Here is a 23,398-nt window from a genome sequence, read left to right as displayed (position 1 = left end):
AGAGGTCAGACACATTGAAACAGCATCCAGGAAACCAGACAGACCAGAAACAACAATCATACAAGAAGACATCTCTAAAGGCTCACCTGGAAGAGATAAACCAGTCAGAATAGGGATGGCATTGGGAAAACAGTGCTAACACAGAGATCAGGGGGTTCACTGACACCCAGAAGGAGGACTACATCAGGAAGAGATTCAGAGATGACGAGCAGGCCAGCAGAGCTTTTCTCCCACATTAGGATGTCACGAAGCCTCCACATCATGTGCCACATCTCACTGTTCTGCAGCAGTTCTGGGGGATGTATTAAATACTATAGAGAGGGGACAGCTGCCAAAGGCACTGACTGAAATATACATTTACTTCCTCATGGCTCAGGCCAAAGTGATGAAGGTAAAGCATGACAGAGAAGCTGAGGCAGATTCACATTGGAGTCCAGAGAGCAGGAAAACTGGCTTTTGGGCAGCTGCAGAAAGGCAACTTGATCTCCTATGAATCAGATATTCATAGAGGTGTGCTATAAGTTCCAGTCCATTTACAAAGGTCTGTTTATTTATGTTGCTTGATGTGTTTGCAGGCTGATTACTGAGGAAGGATGTGCTTCTCTGGCATCAGCTCTGAATTTTAACCCTTCCCATCTGCTGGAGCTGGACCTTAGCTTGGTCCAGTAGACTCAGGAGTGGAACTGCTCTAGGCTGGACTGAAGGATCCACACTGGAGACTGGACAGACTCAGGTACAGGTATATATTTCTGTTTTATTTTAATAATCTTTTGGTTCTGTTTCTGCTTTGGCTCTCGGAGGAGGCAGATGCATCTTTCACCCCCTCCTTCCCTGCTTGCTGCTTCTATGTCCTTCTCTAGTCTCATCTAACTGTAACCCTGAGAGAGCCTCTCATTCTCACTCTTGTTATCTAAAACCTAAAGAAGAAGAACTGGATTTGATCAACTGGTCCCTTAATGCAATTGAAACTCTCTTCTCGACGAGAAGCCTGGGTTTGGGAGAGGCCGAGTGTCTTGGAGGGACATTCCCTGCTGGATACACGATGGACGGGTGGCAGAAGTGGCACCTCGTATCGAGGCTTGCTTCATTTATGGGAGGAGCTGAAAATGATGACGTCCGAAGCCTCGCTGCCCGGCTGTACCACGTGACTGGTTCATGAAGTGGTTCGAACTTTGCCGCGAGCCATGACAGCAATATAAACCCTCAGACTTCATTCAAAAATGTGGGTGTTTGATGGAGAGCTGCGGTTAGTGAGAGTTTGGAGACAGTTTGGAGGTTTATAAGAGTGAGGAGAGAAAGTCAGGAGAGAATGGAGCCAGCTAAGAAGAGGAGGATGTCCTCCCCTGTGTGGGAACATTTTGATCTTATTCCTCCCAACAAGGTATGCAAATTTCTACAGAAGATGTATTTTCATAACACTGATGGTGCAATACAATTTATGTTACGCGGCTTTACTTTTGTACAAGGTGAAGTGTTTGCTATGTGCCAGGGAGCTGGGATATAACAACAACACCTCATCCATGCTCAGGCACTACAGAGCTTTGCATGAGAATAAGGGGGACACCGATTGTGGAGCAAGACCAGGGGCCCGTTCTTCGTACGTCGCTTACTACATCCAAGATCAAATCATCGCGCTAACTCTGAGCTCGCTATTCCGGTTCCCCGAACACACCTGTTGTTGACGATTAGTATAGCTGGATGAAGTAATGTGAGATCACTGGGTGGCCCAACAGGGGCTACGCATCGATAGTAGAAACATTGATCGGCAACCCTTTGATTGGTCGGCGAAAATGTCGAAGGAGCGCGCTCGGTATTTTTCGGCAGCAGAGCAAGAACTCTTGAGTGAGGGATTTTAGGAGTTTCAGAGTTTAATTAAAACGCAAGGGAACACTGCAAAGGCTGCAAAAGCAAGGAGAGAGGGCTGGCAGAAAGTTGCTGACAAATTAAACTCGTAAGTAATTTAATAATAACAATAATAATGGAGTGGATCTATATAGCGCTCTTCAAGGCACCCAAAGCGTTTTACAATGCCACTATTCAGTCACTCTCACATTCACACACTGGTAGCTGTCACAGCTGCCCTGGGGCAGACTGACAGAAGCCAGGCTGCCATATCGCGCCATCGGCCCCTCTGGCCAACACCAGTAGGTGGTAGGGTAGATTTATCATATCACACTATATTATCCAATATTATATTACATTAAATTATATTACATTATGTTATATTATATCCCCTTTCACATTAGAGCCACAACAGGACCCACTAGAACATGGGAACAAGTAAAAGTGAAATATAAGAATATTCTACAGAATGGTAATATTTATCACTTATATTGCTTTTCGTCTCTTGGAAAGAGACCCTGAAATAATCTGTTTGTTTGTTTATAACAGCAACCAAGAAAAGGGGCAGCGCAAAAAAAGACAGGTGGTGGTCCTGCACCCCCTCGTCAACAAGTTGGTTAAGTAAATAATACCCTCACGGGAATATCGATATCTCTCTATGAGCACACTGTCGCGCTGAGCTAAAGGATCCTGTCTGTCCCGCAATATAAGCTGAATTCTGAGGACTCTCCTTATCAATCTTGCACCTTCCGCAATGGGTGGCTCGCGTATACGGACAGGACATGGCTGCAACAGGCTTCCCAAATCCACCTTCACTTTTATAGCCGTGGTCTCTCATCTTGATTACACGAAGTAAATTGCAATTACTACTCTGAAATCTGAATTACATCTGTAATAATCACATACATGTAATAGAATGTTAATAGTACATTTCCCTTTTTTAGAAAATGACCTGTATGTATCTGTGTGACATCAATAAAAGGATCAAGTGCTGCATTATCTTTAGTTACATTGATGTTATTTATTTATGGTACAACAGTGGTAAAATATCGCTGTTGCTTTCGTATACATGAAGCGGAAATACCTGAGTGGCCGCGATCTAATCCTGTTTACATAAAGTAAACCTGCTCCCGAGCAGGTTTACGCTTACAGCTCTGTTGCTATGACAGCAAGTCCCGGATGGGCTTCGAAGAACCGAACGATCCAGGATCACGCGAAATCGTCAACAGTCAAATCCGGCTAACTTACTTAGCGAGGTACGAAGAACAGGCCCCAGGTGAGCCATCAAATGTCGTGATAATATAGCATGCAGTAATGTTACTAAATGATATAACAATATTATACAACTGTTATAAGTTACGTGTGTGATATTTATATTTGTGCTTTATCTTTATTGTCTTTCCTCAGGAGAACAATCTCAAATAGATGAATAGATGGTTACCATGGTGATTGAGGACTCCCAGCCATTTAGCATTGTGGAGGACAAAGGATTCAAAAGATTTGTTAAATCATTAAATCCTAGCTATGTTCTCCCCACTAAAAAGGTCATAAAAGCAGTGAAAATTTAGTTTTTACAGAATAAAATGTGAACAGGCAGCTGTCCATACCTCAATGTTACAAAAGCACAACCACTGTCCACACCCCAACCACACCTCACCTCACAGTAAATGATCATTTCCATTTCAAGCATTTCCAAATAATCATTTCCCATACTGCCACTATAAATATACACAGTATACTGCCATCACTACAATATACATGTTTTACACACTCCTTTTGTTGTTGACATTTACAGGCTGTGTGCAAAAGGCCACACTCTTCAAATTCATGCCAACTAATATTTTTACGTCCAGTAGGTGTCCTGCTAGAGCAAATGAAGCTTCAAGAAGCTTTGTGCTGGGGTGAACCAATTGGATGAAAAGCTTCAGTGCTTCATGAAGCTTCATCTGCCCATCACTACTGAAAACCACAGCTTTATTGCTGGCACCAACAAAACAGAAACCAAAACATGACAACACTAACTGGAACACACAGGCAGGGTCTGAGGGTACGACGCGACACCGAGCATGGGAAAACACAGGGCTTAAATACACAGGGTAGTAATGAGGGAATGGGCCACAGAAGGGAGACACAGCTGGGGGAGATCAGGGCTAACGAGACGGGGGAGCTAAGCTGCACACACTAACATAAGACAAAGACTTTCACAACAAGAAACAAGAATTACTAAACCAGATGCAGACATGACACTGAGAGACGGACTAGACACTGAACAGAAACTGCAATACACATGAGAACCCAAAACCTAAGAACTGATCCCTCACCAAGAATAACAGAAACAGATCCATAATGATAATAAACAAAGCACCAGAACATCAGAAAACAATCCATAATGCAAAAATAAACCAAAACATAATAAACTCAAAATACCGGGTCCAACGGACCCAGAACCGTGACACTAAAGGACACTTTCTCAGGCTAAACAGGACACAGATCCTGACACATGCATCTGTTGAGGAAATCTGTTGAGAAATTCATGTCAGCGATCACAGATGTTTTTTAATATATTTTTTATATGATGTTCTTACACTCCTTGAAATTTGTTAAATTTAAGCAGACTTGTCCTTTACTTTATGTGGAATATTAGAGTAGACATCTATGAAACTTGGACCAGACGTGGAATGTGTTGAAAGTTAGACGTCAACTACTAAGGATGATTTTTTTAAAAATTTTGAATATGATGCAACCAGGCTGTCCCAGTGCAATGTGTGCGCGTGCGCAGTCACACATGCAGACTTGCCGTGCACACTCACACACCGCATTGAGACAGCCTGGTTGCTGTTATTCAAAAGAGTTAGTGGTTTATATAATTGCAAAGTGTAATTCATTGCAGTTAACTTTTATTTGTTTAATCGCTTACACAAGTTTTGAGGTGTGGAATAAACTGCAATGGAGTTTGAAAACAAAAAATGTGTGTGCGTGGTTGAAGGATGTGTTGGGGGAAGGTCTTTTAAAACAAAGGTGTGTTTATAGTGTTTTATATTTAATATTCACACTCGGGAGAACAGCTCAGAGATCAGGATCTTGCCCTGGACATGTGACTACAGTCCTTGTGTTTCTGTTTGTTACTTTAAAGTGATCCCTCGGGTATTAAGCAGTTTTCCTTGTTAATAACTGTTTGTCATCAGTGATTTGGAGCTTCATTTTTCTCACTGAATGCATGCTTGCAGTTAAAATTGTATTCTTATCACCTTGTTGCCCTTCTTTGATATTTTTTAATTAGATTATCTACAAAATAGTTAAATAAGGAGGGATCATGTGGAAAAACTGCCCATGATTTATTAAAATACAGAAATAAATTAAACCATCTAGCAATTAACTCAGATGACCCATTATAGAAGAAACAATCCCAGCCATCGAAGCAGTTAGGAGAGGACCCTGCAGAGTCTCGATGAAGATGGAGGCTTGGAGCTCATCACCCTGGTCATTCCACACACCAGAGTGGGGAGGTGGGTTGCATGGCTGAGTGTCTGAAAGACAGAAGACCAGTGAGATGTAAAGCATGCAGTAAAGGCTGATTATCTTGGAGAAGGCAGAAAATGATTGGACCATAGAAATGATCTCAGCACTTGTTTGAGTAGTTTTTTACTAGCAGCTAAACATTTAATTTGGGTATCCAAATTTAAATGATGGTGTGAATTTTAAAAATAGCACCAATAAATAAATAAAAATGCATATTAAGAGTTTACAGGAGTTAGTGGGTATTATAGAATATAATAAACATTAAGCTGCCTTTGAAAACGTTGAGTATGCTTATATGCACTGAGTTTTTGTGAAAACAATGTTGATACATTTCGGTTTGGCAGCCCGCGAGAGCCACAAAGTGTGGAAACAGCGCCATAATTTTCCATTAGGTCGTTCAGCATCAGGCGTTTCCGTAGTGTAGTGGTTATCACGTTCGCCTAACACGCGAAAGGTCCCCGGTTCGAAACCGGGCGGAAACACTTATTGCTAGAAGACGCGTTTTTTATAAAACACTGTATTATGTGATGTGTGAAAAGGCTATATTTATAAAATGACGACAAAATGATGATATACTCAATAAAATAATATATTTATTTAATATGTAGTGACAGGTTATGTATAATACAATTATGTATTATGTCATCTTGACATGTCGAGATGACATTAAACTTTTTAAATATGCATGAAAAAAAAACAGAGGTGTCGGTCTACGTGAGTCCACGTCTGTGGATTTGTTACCCTTGGAAGTGTGTTTTTTTAAACCTGTTGTTACTGACCTCGATTTTAAGTTGGACAGACAAATTAGAGCAGTGGTGAAGTTCGGTTTTTATCATTTAAGGTGACTGGCAAGAGCGAAGTTGGTTCTTTCTAGGCAGCACCTCGAAACAGCGATCTATGCTTTAATTTCTTCCCATCTGCTGTAACTGTACACTGCTATGGTTATATGCTCTCGTAAAAGAGAGCAACCCTGTCCTGGCCTCCCTGCACTGGCTGTCTGTGCCTTTTAGAGTTAATTTTAAAATTCTTATGTTTGTTTTTAAATGTTTTAACAATCTTGCTCCGCCTTACCTCTCTGAGCTTCGTCGTGCCTACACACCCTGTCGGTCTCTTAGGTCAGCTGACCATCTTCTTCTGGAAGTAATGAGATCCAGGAGGAAGCTCAGAGGCCATGGGGCCTTTACTATCGTCGCTCCTAAATTATGGAATAACTTGTCCTTCCACGTTAGAGAGGCCTCTTCACTTATTTAAAACGCATCTTAAAACCTATTTTTATTCTTTGGCTATTGGCCTCACTGAGACTTAGTTTATCTTGTAATTAAATTAATTATTAACTAACAAATTAAATATGTTACTTTTATTTATTTTTTTCTTTTATTTATATCATATGTAATTTTATTATTTAGTTCCAATGTACAGCACTTTGTGTCAGCTGTGGTTGTTTTACAGTGCTTCATAAATAAAGATGATGATGATGATGAAAGGTCATAGGAAGACCAATGTGAAACTGTATAACCTTATTTATTAAATACTACCTCGCTGCTTATGTACTAAACCTTTCAACGTTGTTAGTACCGGTGTAATATATTTGTGGCCACACGCGTGTTTGTGGGGGCGCTGTTTCTTGCTGTGTGATCAAAATTAAAGTAATTCGTGGACATCACACTGATGTGTTTTTCTTGTGAAACATGTCGGTACATCCTATTTAGTTTTTTATAACCTACATATGTATGATATTTTTGAATATGAGGAAAAAATCTAGAATAAAAAAGAAAAACAATAAAAAAAGATGTTTCCGCCCGGTTTCGAACCGGGGACCTTTCGCGTGTGAGGCGAACGTGATAACCACTACACTACGGAAACTGCTAGTGTAAGCTGGCGACGTAGCCAAAAATATGTATTACCAAGAAAGAAACAACGTTAACTGCAGTCATTTCTATAGTAGTAAAATTAAACGATCTAAAGTCCAAAGTGCGAGACCTTTCTTCGTGTTTTCCAAAGACGACAAACGGGCTGTGAGAGTATTTGCCGGACTCAAAGGAGCTTGCAAAGAAAAGCGTCTGGAATTCTTTAAGCTACTTGAAGACGTTTCACCTCTCATCCGAGAAGCTTCTTCAGTTCTAAGGTCAAATGGTGGAGAGTCCCAGATATAAACCTAGTGGGAGTTTCCCCCCACAGAGGGACCAAAGGACCCCCTGATGATCCTCTAATCGCCTGAGCCAAGGTGTGAAACTGGGTGTGGGTCCCAATCAGCCAGAGTTTCGGGTGTGTTCATTGTGAAACCTGGCCCCACCTTATCATGCGAATTCCTGAGGTCAGATGGCCCAGGATGTGAGTGGGCGTTAAGGCGTCTGGGGAGGGAACTGAAAACTGGATTATAGATGGGACACAGCTGGTGTCGTAAACCCCCGCCTCTGTTCAAAGATGGTCGCTCACAGTGGACATAAGATAAGATAAGATAAGATAAGATAAGATAAGATAAGATAAGATAAGATAAGATAAGATAAGATAAGATAAGATAGAACTTTATTAATCCCTCGGGTGGGTTCCTCTGGGAAATTCGGTTTCCAAAAGCACAGCACCGACAGAAGTTACAGTTACAGAATATTATATATATATATACACACACACACACACACACACACACACATATATAAATACAGAGACAAATATAAATAAAATATACGAAGGGGATAAATAGAACAAATAGGAATAAAAATAAAAATACAAGTGAATTGCACATTTCAAGTATTGAGTCTATTGCACCGTTGACTATTTACAAAAGTATTGCACAAAAGGTATTGTACAGTGAGGTGAAGAGGCACTACAGCTTAGTTGTTCCCCCCTCCTTTGTCCTCCTGTTTCCCCTCCCTCTCCCCTCCAGAGAGGAGTTAAACAGTCTGATGGCGTGTGGGACAAAGGAGATAGACATAGATGCTTCTTTAACTCCTCTTTCAAACCATCTGTCCTCTCCGTCCAAAATGTGAACATTGGCATCCTCGAAAGAGTGTCCTTTATCCTTTAGATGCAGATGGACTGCTGAGTCCATCTGCATCATTTGACCTTAGAACTGAAGAAGCTTCTCGGATGAGAGGTGAAACGTCTTCAAGCAACTTAAAGAAGTCCAGACGCTTTTCTTTGCAAGCTCCTTTGACTACGATGACCTGGATGACTGAGAACCTTCACAGACATATTTGCCGGGCTGTGTTGAATATAGATTCTTATACACCGTTTTATATTTATTCTTTATTCTCAGAGTATTAAACCACACCGAGGGGAGAAACAAAAATGAACACATTAATTTAATGTTTATATAAAGGTAATAATCAGATTCTCCCACAGTGTATTCTTGTCTTCCTCTGTGAAATCTCCCGCTCGGCTGCCAGCACACTTATCAATAACTGATTGATCAGATGCTGCCAAAACCACCTCTTTCACCTTGGTTCAACTTTGTGTGACCCCCAGTGTTAGGGTAGGCGAAGCCACAGAAACATACCGTGTGTAGCTGATTCAGCCTCAGATGTTGGTCCTGCCTGATCTGAGCGACAGCAATGTGACTGAGGATGTGTCACATGGAGCAGCGACATCAGCCTTTTCCAAATATGACCCCCATTACTGATGAAACAGCCTGAAAATGATCTCATTCATCTAAATTTATCTCACCGTCACTTATTACCTTCTCACTGTAAACAGAAAAGCGTGGGCAAAGCAGACCCACGTGCCTCTCAGTACGTGACTTCACCCATGTGTGTTTGTTTGTGTTTCTTTCGGATTTGTGGTAGTTCCTCCTGTCCTGTTGCAAGAGCTCTGGCATGTCACAAGTTCATCTGAAAGCCCCCCTGAAAGCCCACACAATCAGCTGCTGGAGTTTGTGTTTCCCTTTCTGGAAGGTTGTGAAAAACAAACGAGGGAAACTTTCAGCATTTCTTCAAAAAAGGTTGGAGCGTGACTCCTTCAGCTTTTACAATAATTCATCCAGCGTTAGTAAATCTGAAAGCACTTGTACTCTGTTTTAGTTTTGTAAGCATAACAAACACAGGCGTTATTCTTAATTATTATCATAAAAATTATATTACAGTTGAGAAGTGAAAGCAGCAGAATTTCCTTCTTTCTGATTGTTGAAATGTTCACAAAGAGGAAGTAAGCCTTGCCGTGGCACACACACAGTATAAAAGCTTCGCGTCTGTTGTCTTTCAGCTCAGTTGGACTCCGCTGGTGTGTTGCTTCTCAGCATGGAGAACATCTACGTCAGGCACTTGGAGCTGCTGGGCTACGAGAAGCGCTTCTTCCCGAGTCAGCACTACGTAAGGCTGCAAACATCTTATTCTGCTGCCCTAAAAAGTCCTAAAAAAAACCGAGTGTAGAATCTTTTTTAACATCACCAACAGCACCGAGTTCAATTCTGAGGGTCGAGAGTCTTTAAACGTCTGATGAACTGTGAAAGTAGCTCCTCTGTTTGTGCCTTTAAATGTGTGCAGGTGTACATGCTGATGGTGAAATGGAGCGACCTCTCAGAGAAGCTCATCTACAGGACGTATCCTGAAATCCACACTTTCCACGTAAGTCCATCTGCACCACGAAATAAAGGCTCTGCTCAGTAACGTTTGGACAAAATAAAGTTCAGTCGTCAGAGCTCAAAAATATTTTGTTTTCATCACAGAAATCTTTGAAGGACATGTTTCCCATCGAGTCCGGTCAAATAGAAAAGAGAGACAGAATCATCCCCTCATTGCCAGGTAAGAAAGAGGAAGCTCTCCTACTGTAGGTAAGTTATTTATATGTAACACTGCAGAGGTCAAAATCAACACCTCAGCAGGTAATCATATGAAACCACGGAGTAGTATTAAAAGAATAATTTCCAGTCGTATCTTTTCTGTGTAAAACCCCTCCGCTTTCAGGAAGCACCTGTGATTATCAGCCTCTTGCGGCCGGGCTCACTTCTGCTTTTCCCCCAAACGCAACACAGCTGAAATCAGCCGGTGTCTAAATGCAGCTCTTGAGCAGCAGTTACAGTGAAATCAGGAGAAAAAATACGTTACGAAAAAGAAGAAGTGGGAGAACTGTGATTAATTCTCCCAAGAATATATGGCAACACGAGTCAGAGCAGCGCGTTGCACTGGTGACACAACACACAGGTTACTTTGACTGGTCACAGCGTGCAAAGACAGCAGCTGTGAGACGTGCAGACTTTTAGAGACATTTTAGGGCATTTCCCGTCTGATTTTTGGAAGTTTGGATCCTTTCATTTTAAACAGAAACATGCGAGTCCTCGTTTTCACTGTCATTTTCTGTTCCTCTTCAAAGAAAACAGAACTGCCACCTTACACACCCCTCTTAGGAAACTTTCATTACAAAACAGCTGTTGCGACGTGAAGGACAAGACAAAACTGCATCTGTATAAATATATTTAAATATATCTTGTAAATATATTATGTTTGAGATGCAAAAGTAGGGGAGTCTTTTTTTTTTACAGTGCAAATGTTTCGTTTGCTTCCAAACAGCCAAACCTTCTTGTAGTTTAAAGCCATTCTCCAGGTTTTCTGAAGATCTTTCAACATTTTGAACATTGGCTGCTTTCTTACTCAGTTTCAGTCAAGTTCATTAAAGCATAAAACTGCACCTTACTCAAATAAACCACTGATGTGTGTCCACAAAACGGACAGTTTGGCAAAGAACCAATTTTAAATAGGTTCTTTAGGGACCAGCAGTCTGTCTCCAAACACATCGTCTGTTCCCGTTTCTTTAGTCGAATGTATGAAAAATTCAAGAAGATAACACAGGTCAATAGTGTAATATTACGGAGCCCCGCAGGGGACATGGGAGGAAAATCTCGCAAAAGTCCGAGATCTCCGAGTAATCAATTATTACTTAAACCAACGGTTAACTGTATATTTCTGCACATTTACGTATTATGATTCATATTTCCACATTCAGTGACCTTGTTTATAGGTAATTTCATTGTTTGATCGCGTAAAAATGTTCCTAATTTCATGTCTAAAAGCACTTGGAAAAGGCAGAATCCCATGTCAAATTAGCGCAACAAACTCTATTTTCATTACTGGAAATAACCGTATTTTTATGGGACAGTTATTTTCTGTTATTTTACGGTCGTATTTTTGGCGCCCCAGCTGCTGGAACATTACCGTTGTTTTAAGATGTTTTTTTTTCCTATTTATAGATGGTTTCATGGTTTAATCACATTAACATGTTCCTGATTTAATGTTTAGCGGCACTTGAAAAAGGCGAGATCCCAGGTCAAATTAGCGCAACTAATTCTATTTTCATTACTGGAAATAACCGTATTTTTATGGGACAGTTATTTTCTGTTATTTCACGGTCGTATTTTGGCGCCCCAGCTGCTGGAATATTACCGTTGTTTTACAATGTTTTTTTTAACAGTGTATAATATAGTATTTTTGCACTAAGAAGGCGATTCCTAAAGATAGCTGACAACTTGGCACATCTCGTAGCATCCATCCAACCACTCGTGTTTTTCCACCCATCTAATTCAGACAGATGGGTGGAAAAACCCATCTGTCTGCTTAATGCGGCATTAAGCAGCATGGGGGGTGACATTTTATAGTTCAGTAGCCCTGCACGGATGGATGGATGACATCTCTGCTACAGAAAGCATTGACTGAGGCCAAGGCTGGATGTCTCTTTGCAGCCACAGGCTCTGCATCTTTTACACTGACTGTAGATCATCCAAACAGGAAGCTCTTCCTCAGTTATTGCAGGTGCAGAAAATTGAGTGTCATCAGTTTAGCAGTGAAAAGTTGGTAGCATTTACTGAGCATAAAAGAGGACCTAACATGGATCTTTGAACAACAGTTTCCTGTTGTTATAGAAAACATTACCCCAAAGACACAGACTGTGTTTCTGTCCTCAGCTCCTCGGTGGTTATGGGAAAGCGAGAAGTCAAGAGAAACCACGAAGAGCACCCTGGCTGAGTACTGCCAAAAGGTCATCAGCCTGCCGCCTCACATCTCCCGCTGCAAACACCTCTCCAGCTTCTTCAAGGTCCGACCAGAGGATGAAAACCCGCCTGCCCCAAACACGTCAGTACATCACGCACGTCTCTGTTTACGTTACGGCAGTTAAACATAGAACGATGTATAAATGACCCTTTCCTCCTCAGACTGAAAAGAGCCGAGACCTTTTTGGTGTCCAGAGACCAGGCTCGAGACGTGGCGTCCGGTAAGACTCACTCACACTCACAGCCTTCTATTATTCACGTGTTACATTCTGTAATTCATTCAGGACCACTATGGTCAGAAGCAGCAGTTATATTTGGTGTGATGGCAGCCATGTCCTTCTAAAAGGTGAAGGAAAGCACAAGACAGAGCAGACAAAAGATGTGACACTGATTAGATCAGAGACCCTGAAAGGGAGGAGCTGAGGAAAAGGTGGGCTGCAAAGAAACTTGGAGAGACCAACGTGTCTATTTCCTGATCCCACCTCAAGATTGTCCTTCATAACTCTGTTTCTAAACAGACTGTGAGCTCTTTGATCAAATGTTTTAATAAAAACAAAAGCTGGGTGTGATTTGTTTTGGCCACACGGTTACTGGGCACATGTTCAGAAACTGGAAGACATCATCATCCAGATGTTGCAGGTCTTTTTAATGAGACTAAAACAGATTCTTGTGTTTGACTTCTCAGAGATTTCCGCCCCCATCATCTTGGACACCTACAGAGTGATTGCGGACTTCGAAAAGTCGACCAAGTATGAGATCACTCTGCACACCGGTGACCTGGTGGAAATCGTGGAGAAAAATGAGAACGGTGATAAAACAACTGAATCTTTTAGAGTTTATTTGTTATTCTGAATTTTAGAGCCTTCGTCTTTTCCCTGAAATTTTTATTTGCCAGTGATTGTTTTGTTTTGTTTTTTCTATAAACCACATCAGGTGAAAATTAAGACTTGCTATTTGGTTTGCTAGCCCCACCTCTCGAGTGACTAGTGATTTTTACCACACATCTGGTTTTTATATACATTTTAGTTCTGGCCTGCCAAAACTTTGCATGTTTCTTCTGATTCTTCTTTAAAAGGAAGCCTACCAAAGGGCACTTCTTATGAGCAGCACGTCCATCATTTCCTGGTCGTGCTGTCTCTGCAGTAAACGACCATATAAAGAAGTCAGTGCGATGAGTTGATATTAGAGGAAAGCTTTTGACTCACTGGGATTACGCATACATTAGTTACCCACATTCTTTCTTAATTTCAGTAAAAAGAAAAACAACAATAATCAAACATGTCTGCAGGTAAAAAAGACAAAACGTAAAACAGCATAGTACAGAGTTTATAATAAAGGTACAGATTTTAAATCCCTATGTTAGGGAAAATGAAAAGATACAAATACTCTGAATGGTTTTTTGTTGTTGTTGATTTACTATTCAGTGATGATAAATTCTAGAGAAACAGGAAGTTGGTGTTACGGCACAGTTAGTCAAGTTTTATGGTGACACTGCCTGAAAAAGAGGAGCTGGGGGGGAGGAGAGGTTGCAAAGTAGCTTGCAGATGCAGAAGGAAAACAAAAGTTTTGCTCTGATTGCGCCTCGAATTGGTTTAAGTAGAGTTTTATGTGATCTGTCTTGATGCATGCTGAATCATCCAGGTAAGTAAATCCCAAAAGGTTGATTCTGTTTATCTGGACGTAACGTTTTCAGTGGGAGAAATGTTTCGTCGCTCATCCAAGAAGTCACTTGGATGAGCAACGAAACATCCTCAGGAAACTTAAGGAAGTCCAAGCTCCTCAGCATGACCCGGATGACTGAAAACCTACACAGACATCTAAATACCACCTTTACCACTCTGACTTTTACTTCAGCTCTTGTTTCCTACTTCTAAATTATGCCACTTTGGTCAAGAATCTGCAGTATTTCCAGTCACAGTATCACACACCGTATATATAAAAGAAGGTCTGAAAGGTGAAGCCAGTGCAGAAGCGTCTTGAATGTGCATTCTTCCTCATGGCCGCTCTGCCACCGGGGGGTTTATTTATTTTTTTTTTTTTGGCCTGTCCCGTTTGGCTCTGTTGCATCAGAATTGTTGTCTAAAGGCAAAGAAAGATGCCCAACAGATTTACTTTACCAAATTGACCATCCCAGCCTTGCCGTAATGGTCTATTTGATTCACCTTTTATTGTTTATTTTATTTTCACTTACTGAATACGGGACAGACTTGACTGGGGGAAAGAAGGGGAGAAAGAAAGAGGGAAAGAGAAACAGCTGAGAAGAGGGACGGGGGAGAAGGGCAAAAGACAAAAACCAACAGAACGGGCAGAGAAAAAAAATGCATATATCGATCACCTGGATCACCTGCTGAGAAAGAAAAAAGAAAACAAGCAGAAGAGAACAAGAGTAATAGAATAAACAACATCACAATGATATATGGGAATATGACAGTAAATACTAAATGTTAAACATTATTGTGCAGCACATAAGATCAACAGAACACAGTGTGCTTTGAGGTAGGAGCCAAAAAGGGTGTAGTTTGTGGGTGTGATCACCCGTGTGTACACCTGTGAGCATGGACGCGCTTGTTTTTTGTTTTTTAAAAGGTTCCTTCATGTAATAATCTGCTAGAAGGTGTGGGGGGGCCACAGCCCCGTCCTCCAGGGCATGAAGCAGGTATGGAGGAGATCAAAACTCCAGACATCCAGAGGCCCCCAGAACACAAGAGACCAAGGAAGACCAACAGAGGGGCAGCCGCGCCACTGTCCCAGAAAGAGCTGAGGAGAGTCCCAGATGAGGGCTCACTCAGCAGCCGCGGAGCAGAAGCCAGGGGGAGTTGCAGTGACGCGCCCGTGAGCTCCGCCGGCAGCCAGCTGCGCCTGAGTGACCGAGCCCCAGGCCGAGAGGCCGGGGGCACCCCACCTCCGAAGTGGCCCGAGCGAGCCCCAGGCTCCAGGCCCCGATAAGCGGCCGCCAAGGAGTGAGCCGGTGTGTACCTGGACGCCCACCCCCAGACACAAAGAACCACCAACGCACCGATGTCTGAGGGGGTCCGCCACTGGCAGGGGAAGTGGTGGTAGGGGGAGATAGGCCTCCAAACCTTGGAGGGCCTGAGATGTCCCCAGAGAGGTGGCGCCTGACACCCAACCTGACATATAGACACAGACATACAGGCACACACAGACACAAACATCCATTCCCACCCTCATGCTCTCATATGCACTCACTCCACACTCAACCAACGTGGAGACAGACATAAAGAGACGCTGTACACACGATCACACTCCCCAAGCGTACTCTACAAACCGGGTCTAGGTACCCCCGCCCCTGGAGGGGGGAACTGCACCCAGACCCAGGTGGTGTTTCCCTTTTCCCTGCGGTGGGGGGAGGCAGACCGCCCCGACTCCGCAGCAGCAGGAAGGCTCCACACTCCAGACCGCAGTCGGACGGCCAACTCCTCCTCCTCCTCCTAGCCCCCCTGCTCCAGCAGGTCGCAGGTCGCAGAGAATTAAGCCAATAGAAAACAACCCATCTTCTCACTTTAACGCTGACCTCAGTAAACACTTAGCTGAATAATTTATGTTGGTCTCGAATTTCAAGCCTTACTGAGTGACGCTTGATGTTCCTGCTGTGATCAGGTTGGTGGTTCTGCCAGTATGAGTCAAAGCGAGGCTGGATTCCCGCGTCATACCTGGAGCCTCTGGATGGACCGGACGAGGCCGAGGACGTTGAACCCAACTACGAAGGCAAGAAGCTCTGGTTTTAATCCACCGTGGGTTGTGGCACTCTATCTTTTAGGCACACGTTCATATAAAATGCTGTGTGTCACTGCAGGAGACGAGCACATCACCATCCAGGCCTACAAGGCGGAGCAGGACGACGAGATTTCTTTGGAGGTCGGTGAAACTGTCGAGGTCATCCACAAGCTGCTGGACGGGTGGTGGGTCGTAAGGTACGACGAGTCCTTCACTTCAGAGCCCCTTCAGTACATTTAACAGACGCTTGATCTCACAGACTCTGCATTCATAAAAAACACAGATTCAGAGAGTTTTTGTACTTCGACACCGGTCTCAGTTTTTAACATGGAACCACTCTGCTTGTTTCCAGCTCCAGCTCCTGGAGCTTGTCCTCCTAAAAAGACAGCCTACAGCCATAGCTGTGTACCTGAGATGAACATATGAGGGATATCCCCTTTCTGTATGACACCATACAGACTGCACAGACAGTTTATAAAAAATATATTTTTATACACTCAGCTCAACTCAGAAAGCAGGTTGCCTAATGTGTATTTCTCAGACATGCTGCACTGTAGGGTTATAAAGTTAAAGAAAAGCTGTTGTTTGAGACTAATTCCACATTTGTAAAGTTCATTGAACCTTTTTTTCCTCTTAAACGGCTGTTTTGTACAGGAAAGGAGACGAGACTGGATATTTCCCCTCTTTGTTCCTGTCGAAGGCCGGAAAGAGAGAGAGATTCAACCCCGGTGGGCAGAAGCCACCACCTCGCAGGTCTGTGCCTCATCTTAAAATACATAATGAGCTGGTTTCTGTTGCCAGGTCTGCAGTGCCTCCTCCATTCTCATACTGGCATTTTACTGTGTAACATCAGATTAAAGGGAAGTGAGTTGTGAAAAAACCCTCAGGATGTGATTTCATTTCTCCTTGTTGCTTTGTGGTCCGCTTATGTGCTCATAGAATTAGAAATTCCAGAAAATGCTCTGCAGGAGTTATTTTTGGGTGTCTGGGTCATTTTTCTGCTTTTTAATCTGCCACAGCTGACAGGAAATCAGCAGCTATGTAATAAAAACAGATAATATTACCAATTTTGTGTAATTACAATTTGCAGGTTATGTGACCTTCAGTTACCCCCAGATGCCCATTATGAGTTGGGTTAAAACACTGAGGACTGAGGGATTCAGGTTAAATATTTGATCTCAGCGATGGATACAGGTTGGATAAATGCTAAAATACAGGATACATTAATCCAGGGGATGTTGAACCTTTTGAGTCAAAGGACCAGTTACAGGGGAAGAAATCTTCCAAGAGCCTCAGATTTAATACTAAACTTTTGCAAACTGTTTTCCACCCAAGAAGAAACAAAGTCTATCACCTCACCTTTTTTGCAGCTTGCAGCTGTTCCAAACACTTAACAAACCCACCACCTGTCCTTTATCTCCCTCAGATCGACCATCAGAAATGCCAAGAGCATTCATAACAAGTCTCGCCAGCGGCTCAGCCAGGAAACCTACCGCCGGAACAGCCGCCGCTACCTCCAGCAGAAAGGCAGCCGGCTCAGCGAACCACAGAGGAATGCAGCAAAGTCCCCGCTGAAGGAGAGGAAGAACCAGGGTAATGACCACGTGTCCACCACTGTCTTAAAAAGTCTTAAAATCTCTGAAGTAAATAAAACATACATTTAGCAGTATTCACATGTTTGAACATCTACTCTTTTAAAGTCTTTGAAAAAATGCTAAAAGGTTTTTTTGTTTGTTGTTTTTGTTAAATTAATTGTTTTTCAGTTCGTTCATTTTAGAGGTGTCAAAGCAAATATGCTACTGCAAACAGAAAGCTTTTGAGGCATGGCTGAAACTGATACTGGGGGATGTATGTGGGAAACCGTACGCGATCTGCTCCACATGATGGAAATCGAACTAAAAATGTTCACACACACTGGAAATCTCCACATATTTGTAATTTTCTCTAACAGGACATCAGTCTGTGCTCCTTTGCATCACTTGCAGGTAATTTGATGTATAAAAACACATCAGAGCCAAACTGAGAGGATTTTTGACTTCCTCGTAATCCCATTTTGCAACAAAATGGTTGGTTTGTTACAACCGAGTTAGATGCGCAACAGAGAGCGCTAACTAGACAGTCCTCAGCCAATAAGAATGAAGGGAATTAAATGGGTAAAACTTCATAAAAACCATGTACAGATCTCAGCCACAGAGAGACCTTTTACCAACACCAAGCCCAGACATACGATTGCATGAGGAAGGTCAAAAGGCATAAAAATCTTTGACAGGTTGAATATGGATTTAAACTTGCTTCATAATACTGGAACATTTTAGTCCCAGGAGGAGGCCAACGATCCACTGAGATGTCCAGCTATCTTTATTAGAACCATCAGAGTAAACCTTAGAGCGTTTTGGTTCCTTCAAAGGCCTGTTTGGGGATTGGAAGCTTGTTTTAGGGTTTAAAGGTAGACTTGAATTCAGGGCGAAGGTTGAGTACATGTTTGTGGTGGTTAAACATCGTGTTAAGAGTCTTGGAAATACATTAATGAACAGTTCTTGTGATACAAATTCGGAATTAGGACGATATTTGACAGGAGCAGAGGTGGAAAGTAATGAAGTACAAATACATATGTTACTGTACTTAAGTAGACTTTTCAGGTATCTGCACTTTACTTGAGTAGTTTGTCTTGCGACTACTTCTTACTTTTCTTCCCTACATTTTTGAAACAGGCTTGTTTGCTTTAACACATTTGAGACGAGTTATATTATGAAACATGCTGCGAAACAAAGTGACGTACTTCAGCTGTTACTGGAGTATTTTTTAACACTAGTATCTGTACTTCTACTTAACTACAGAATGTCTCTGATAAAGTTGTGCCACCTCTGGACAGGAGTCTCAACCAGACCATTAAAACCAAACAACTGGTGACACTTCTGTTTCAGTTAGTGTGAACTTGGTCTTTAATGTTATTCCTCGAACCCCGGGCTGACCTGCTCGTGTTGCTGTTTCTGACTCACAGATAACATTCCCGAGATGTCCGGCACCAGCTCGGAGAGCGAGCTAAAGAAGGAGGCGCCGGTCATCCCTCCCCGACCCAGCCCAGAGCTCATCTTGGAGCGCTGCACCGACAACACCTGCAAGAAAGTCAGCATCCACAAGTCACCGTCCAGCTCCTCAAGCTAGCACAAAAAAGATTTGACGGAGCAATCCTTACAGAGCCGTTTTGTTAACTAGTTTTAGAAGACCTTCATGTTTTGAGTTTTTAGATATATTACAAGGTGTGGATAAAAGGGCTGGAAATGTACTATGATTTTCTAACTGCCATCAAACACATGGAAAGACCAAAAAGCAGCCACGTGTCAGTAAGTTATTCATTGGTTTGTGAACACGTCTTTAATTCAGCCTTTCAAACATTTCCTCACTTCTTAGGACGAAACGTGTTTTTCTGGAATTGTTTTCAGTGGCGTAATAATCCATATTTTCTAGCAGATGGACGGTCAGAGTAAATGACAAGTGTAAAGTTACATGGTTTGACTTTAGGCAGCAGTACATTTTGTTTCAGAGCTTTATCTTTTAAAGACTCCATGTTTTATATCTTTGGACTACCAGAGCAGCTTTGTATGATTCGAGTCCAAAATAATGCCTGTTTGTCTTACACTGGGCTTGAGCGCAGCTCCTAAGTTACTCCTCTGTCTAACATAAGCTGTTTTAGCTCCTCCTCTTTTAAGCCAGCTTTCTTCTGATTGGCTGCCCCTCACAAACAGGTCTGAATAGCAGGTTGTCTGCTGTAGATGTTAATCTCAAAGATAACACCATTAAATTTTATTATGATTATAAGCAGTATTGAAACTCTGACCCACCTGCACCATTAACATGTAAATTTGGAACTTTGGTGATAAAAGAATAACCGTGTCTTTGGCACATTTTTATTAGTTATCTGGGGGTAAAAATGCTTTGTTTTGTTGTAATTTGTAAGCTTATTTTTAATTTATGCCAAATATCAGCACAAAAAAATGGTTTCGGAATAAGTAAATACCTGCATTTGTGGAGCATCACCTCACCTTTTTATTTGCTTGTTGTCCTATTTAAAGTGTACATGTTACGCGACTCTGACTGTCATACCTCTATTTTTTTTGTAAATTGCTTTATAAAGTATAAAAAACAGTTCGAGGTGTTCACTGGGTAATTTACTTTTATTAGAAAATAAAGGCCATTGCACAGCACATGTGCTTTATGTACATGAAACACTTTATGTAATTTTTGGTGATTCAGTCATCTGTGGTTGCAAATTTTAAAGCCATCCTGATATCTTCTCCCACCAACGATGTGGAGATCCAACTTTTTTAGATCCAGTTAAAATCAAGGTACTCAAACAGATGCTCTGGAAAAATTCCAGAATTCTTGGAACAGAGTTTAATACACCGAATCATATGAACAGCAAGAAAATACATACAAGGTATAGCAAGATAACACATAGCAGAAAGCAAGCAAAGCAAACCCCCGAGGTGTACAGCCTTAAGCACAGACAGCAGAGCAACACAGAGACGGACGCCTCTGGTCCTCTAATATATGGGGACCAGTATCCCCGCCCCCTGCTGCAGCGTAACTTTCCCACCCGTCCTCCAGCCAAACACAGCTGCAGGCTCAGGTAGCAGCCAAGGTCCTGGCCAGAGGCCAGTCAGGACTGGCTACGCTTTTGGCTTTGGCTTTTCACAATAGGTCATGACACGGTAAAATATCGCACATAAATCCTAATTATTAAATCTTACACAGAAAGTGGCATAATCTTATAATATACAATCTTATAACTACATAGGTTACATGCTTAACACTGTGATTCTCATACATTAAAACACTTCAGTTCAAAGTGTGTGTGTGTGTGTGTGTGTGTGTGTGTGTGTGTGTGTGTGTGTGTGTGAGTAATTATATTGTATGATATTTTATTGTGATGTGCTCAGGATCTCTGTTACAATGTTACTGTTTTGGTTGTGTTGCATGAAAGACATTGAGTGTGTATTGAGAGAGGTTAGTTACCGGATCTGGAGAGTGAGTTATTCAGGAGAAATTCTCTCCTTACATTAACTGCCCTGTTACTGTACCACCTTAATAAACCATGTCCTTAAGACTCTACGTGGAAGTTAAAATATATGTTCAGTGCAGATAAGGTAAGGTTTATTTATCAAGTGCTTTTCGTAGACAGGCAGTCACAAAGTGCTGTACACAAAGGTTAAAATAAAGAAAACATTAAGTAATAAAGTAGACAATATAAACAATGCAAATTCAAAACAATTCAACAATTCTATCTATATATAGTGTATATAGTTATATAGGTATAACTATATACATGTCACACAAGTCCACCACACATACTGCCATCATTACGTATTCGCATAATTAGTGACTGTTTCACTTTGAGTTTGTTCGATAAAACCAAAATAATTAACAATTTTGATGTAAAATTATGAAGGGAAAAGAAATTTAAAAAACAGGATGACCCCGACGTGATTTGAACACGCAACCTTCTGATCTGGAGTCAGACGCGCTACCGTTGCGCCACGAGGTCTTGTGTGCAAGCAGTGGGTATATGGTCATATGAATAAGCACCATTCATGCTAAAGTCTTTTTTTTAAATTTATATCACAGTAAAAGACATGTGCTACCGTCATTTGTAGCATCACGAAACAAAAGCGACATAAAGCCGCCGTCATGTGTCGCGTCGCTGTCGTTCTGCAAGGTAAAGCTAGCGAAAGCCGCTAGCGAAGGGCTAACGGCTAAGCGACGCTTAAAAAGCAGGGCTCTAAAGTAGTTAAAAGTGAAGGGGGTTGTTAGCTTTGTGTCGCCGTCAGTGTACCGATATAACAGACATTGAACAGTTCTTCTGCTCGTTGATTAATATTAGCTACTGCACACAACCATCTCATATAACGTATATGTAGTGTACTATGAATCGACCTGGTGACACTTGCTTGATATCTGTCCCTGGTGGTCTAGTGGTTAGGATTCGGCGCTCTCACCGCCGCGGCCCGGGTTCGATTCCCGGTCAGGGAACATTAGTTTTATAATATTGCTTTAATTACATGAATTTACAAACTTTTTTTTAAATGAAAAGTGATTCTTTAGTTATTTATGTCAGTATGCACAGTACAAGATTCACTAAAGCAAAGATACTCTCAGGCTGTTGTATCTTTGGTGCATCTTAATGTTCCCTGCAGAGAGATTGCGTGTTCTGGCGTGCTGCATAAGGGCACGACAAGTCATTCAGAATTAATAAAGCGAGAAGAGGAAGTCAGGTGATTAAAACTTCCCTTCAAAATAAAAACGCAGTTTCACATTAGAAACGTCTTTCACCTGTCAGAGGAGCAGGGTCAGCAGGACACCATATGCATTGGATGGGTAACCAATTATGTCACTCTGGTATTCACAAAAATCAACGAATCAATAACTAAAATTGTATAACAGCAGCAATAAAAGTGTAAAAATATCTATCTTAGATTGCAGAAGCAAATTGTCTGCACAGGCTAGGGTGACCAACCGTCCTCTTCTTTTGCACTTGTTGACTTGTAAAAGCATATAAAGACATTTTTTATTTCATAATTCATTAACCACACAGAGAAGGCATCGTCTAAATATGTTAACGTTTTCTTGAAGCAAACAGTATTTTTAAAGTTTTTAACGACTGGTCCAAGTGTCCTTTATGGAAATCAAAATATGGTCACCCGGGCTCATCAGTGTCCTCCTCAGTGATTATTGGTGATATTTTTGTTATCAGTTGTATATCAGCAGAATTCAGCTTAAAGGGGGACAGTGATTTATTGGGGAACCTGGACCCTTGAGGTCCAGCTATAACCCCAGCACTGTGGGAGAGGAACGTTATGACCTACAAAACTAATGTTTAAGTATGCATGTGACACCAGTGACTGAAGAAGATGTTTCATTTATACAGCAGCCATCCCAAGGCAAGATCAAAGTACAGTTAAAGTAAAGACCCCACAGCACCAGACAGAGAAAACCACAATGATCAGATGATCCCTTAAAGCAGCACTTGGCAAGCACGGGGAAGAAGAGCTTCCCTGTGCCATAACTGCCATAACTGCAGAACCAGCTTCAGATATTGTCATTCATCACTTACATGTTTCAGATCATCAAAAAAATGCAATAAAATTACTTTTAACAAGGCTTGGCTGGATTTTTCCTCTTAATAAAGAAAAACATAAATCGAATTTGTTTTTACTTGGATTAGCTTTGTGTTAAATATATTAAAATGTATTTAATGATCTTAAAAAGTGTGACAAAAAGAAAAGCAAGGTATTGTCATGTACATCCTCTCTCACTTCTCTAAATCTG

The 23,398-nt window shown here is 41.7% G+C and overlaps 1 protein-coding gene and 4 non-coding genes across 5 annotated transcripts; 3 read left to right on the top strand and 2 right to left on the bottom strand.

The window, feature by feature from the left end:
* The first annotated feature begins 5,770 nt into the window (after window positions 1-5,770).
* trnav-aac (transfer RNA valine (anticodon AAC)) lies at window positions 5,771-5,843 on the top strand. Its single transcript has one exon. It is a non-coding gene; the product is annotated as a tRNA-Val (tRNA).
* Window positions 5,844-7,151: 1,308 nt separating this feature from the next.
* Window positions 7,152-7,224, bottom strand: trnav-cac (transfer RNA valine (anticodon CAC)). The gene has a single exon. It is a non-coding gene; the product is annotated as a tRNA-Val (tRNA).
* A 2,343-nt stretch (window positions 7,225-9,567) lies between these two features.
* ncf1 (neutrophil cytosolic factor 1) lies at window positions 9,568-20,221 on the top strand. Its single transcript, XM_085289918.1, has 11 exons — window positions 9,568-9,665; window positions 9,840-9,920; window positions 10,022-10,097; window positions 12,251-12,419; window positions 12,500-12,558; window positions 13,023-13,145; window positions 15,956-16,063; window positions 16,152-16,269; window positions 16,727-16,825; window positions 17,499-17,665; window positions 19,074-20,221. Exons 1-11 carry the CDS (start codon window positions 9,594-9,596, stop codon window positions 19,235-19,237), a joined length of 1,236 nt encoding a protein of 411 aa, XP_085146044.1. The 5' UTR covers window positions 9,568-9,593; the 3' UTR covers window positions 19,238-20,221.
* Window positions 20,222-21,545: 1,324 nt separating this feature from the next.
* On the bottom strand, window positions 21,546-21,617 carry trnaw-cca (transfer RNA tryptophan (anticodon CCA)). Its single transcript has one exon. It is a non-coding gene; the product is annotated as a tRNA-Trp (tRNA).
* A 413-nt stretch (window positions 21,618-22,030) lies between these two features.
* Window positions 22,031-22,102, top strand: trnae-cuc (transfer RNA glutamic acid (anticodon CUC)). The gene has a single exon. It is a non-coding gene; the product is annotated as a tRNA-Glu (tRNA).
* Window positions 22,103-23,398: the final 1,296 nt, after the last annotated feature.

The sequence above is a fragment of the Mchenga conophoros genome, linkage group LG10 (genome assembly GCF_057382185.1).
Source record: "Mchenga conophoros isolate Kocher_MC1m ecotype Shallow Benthic linkage group LG10, M_conophoros_male_GT1.1, whole genome shotgun sequence".
In the NCBI taxonomy this organism is placed as follows: domain Eukaryota; kingdom Metazoa; phylum Chordata; class Actinopteri; order Cichliformes; family Cichlidae; genus Mchenga; species Mchenga conophoros.
This window is presented reverse-complemented; position numbering and strand designations above follow the sequence as displayed.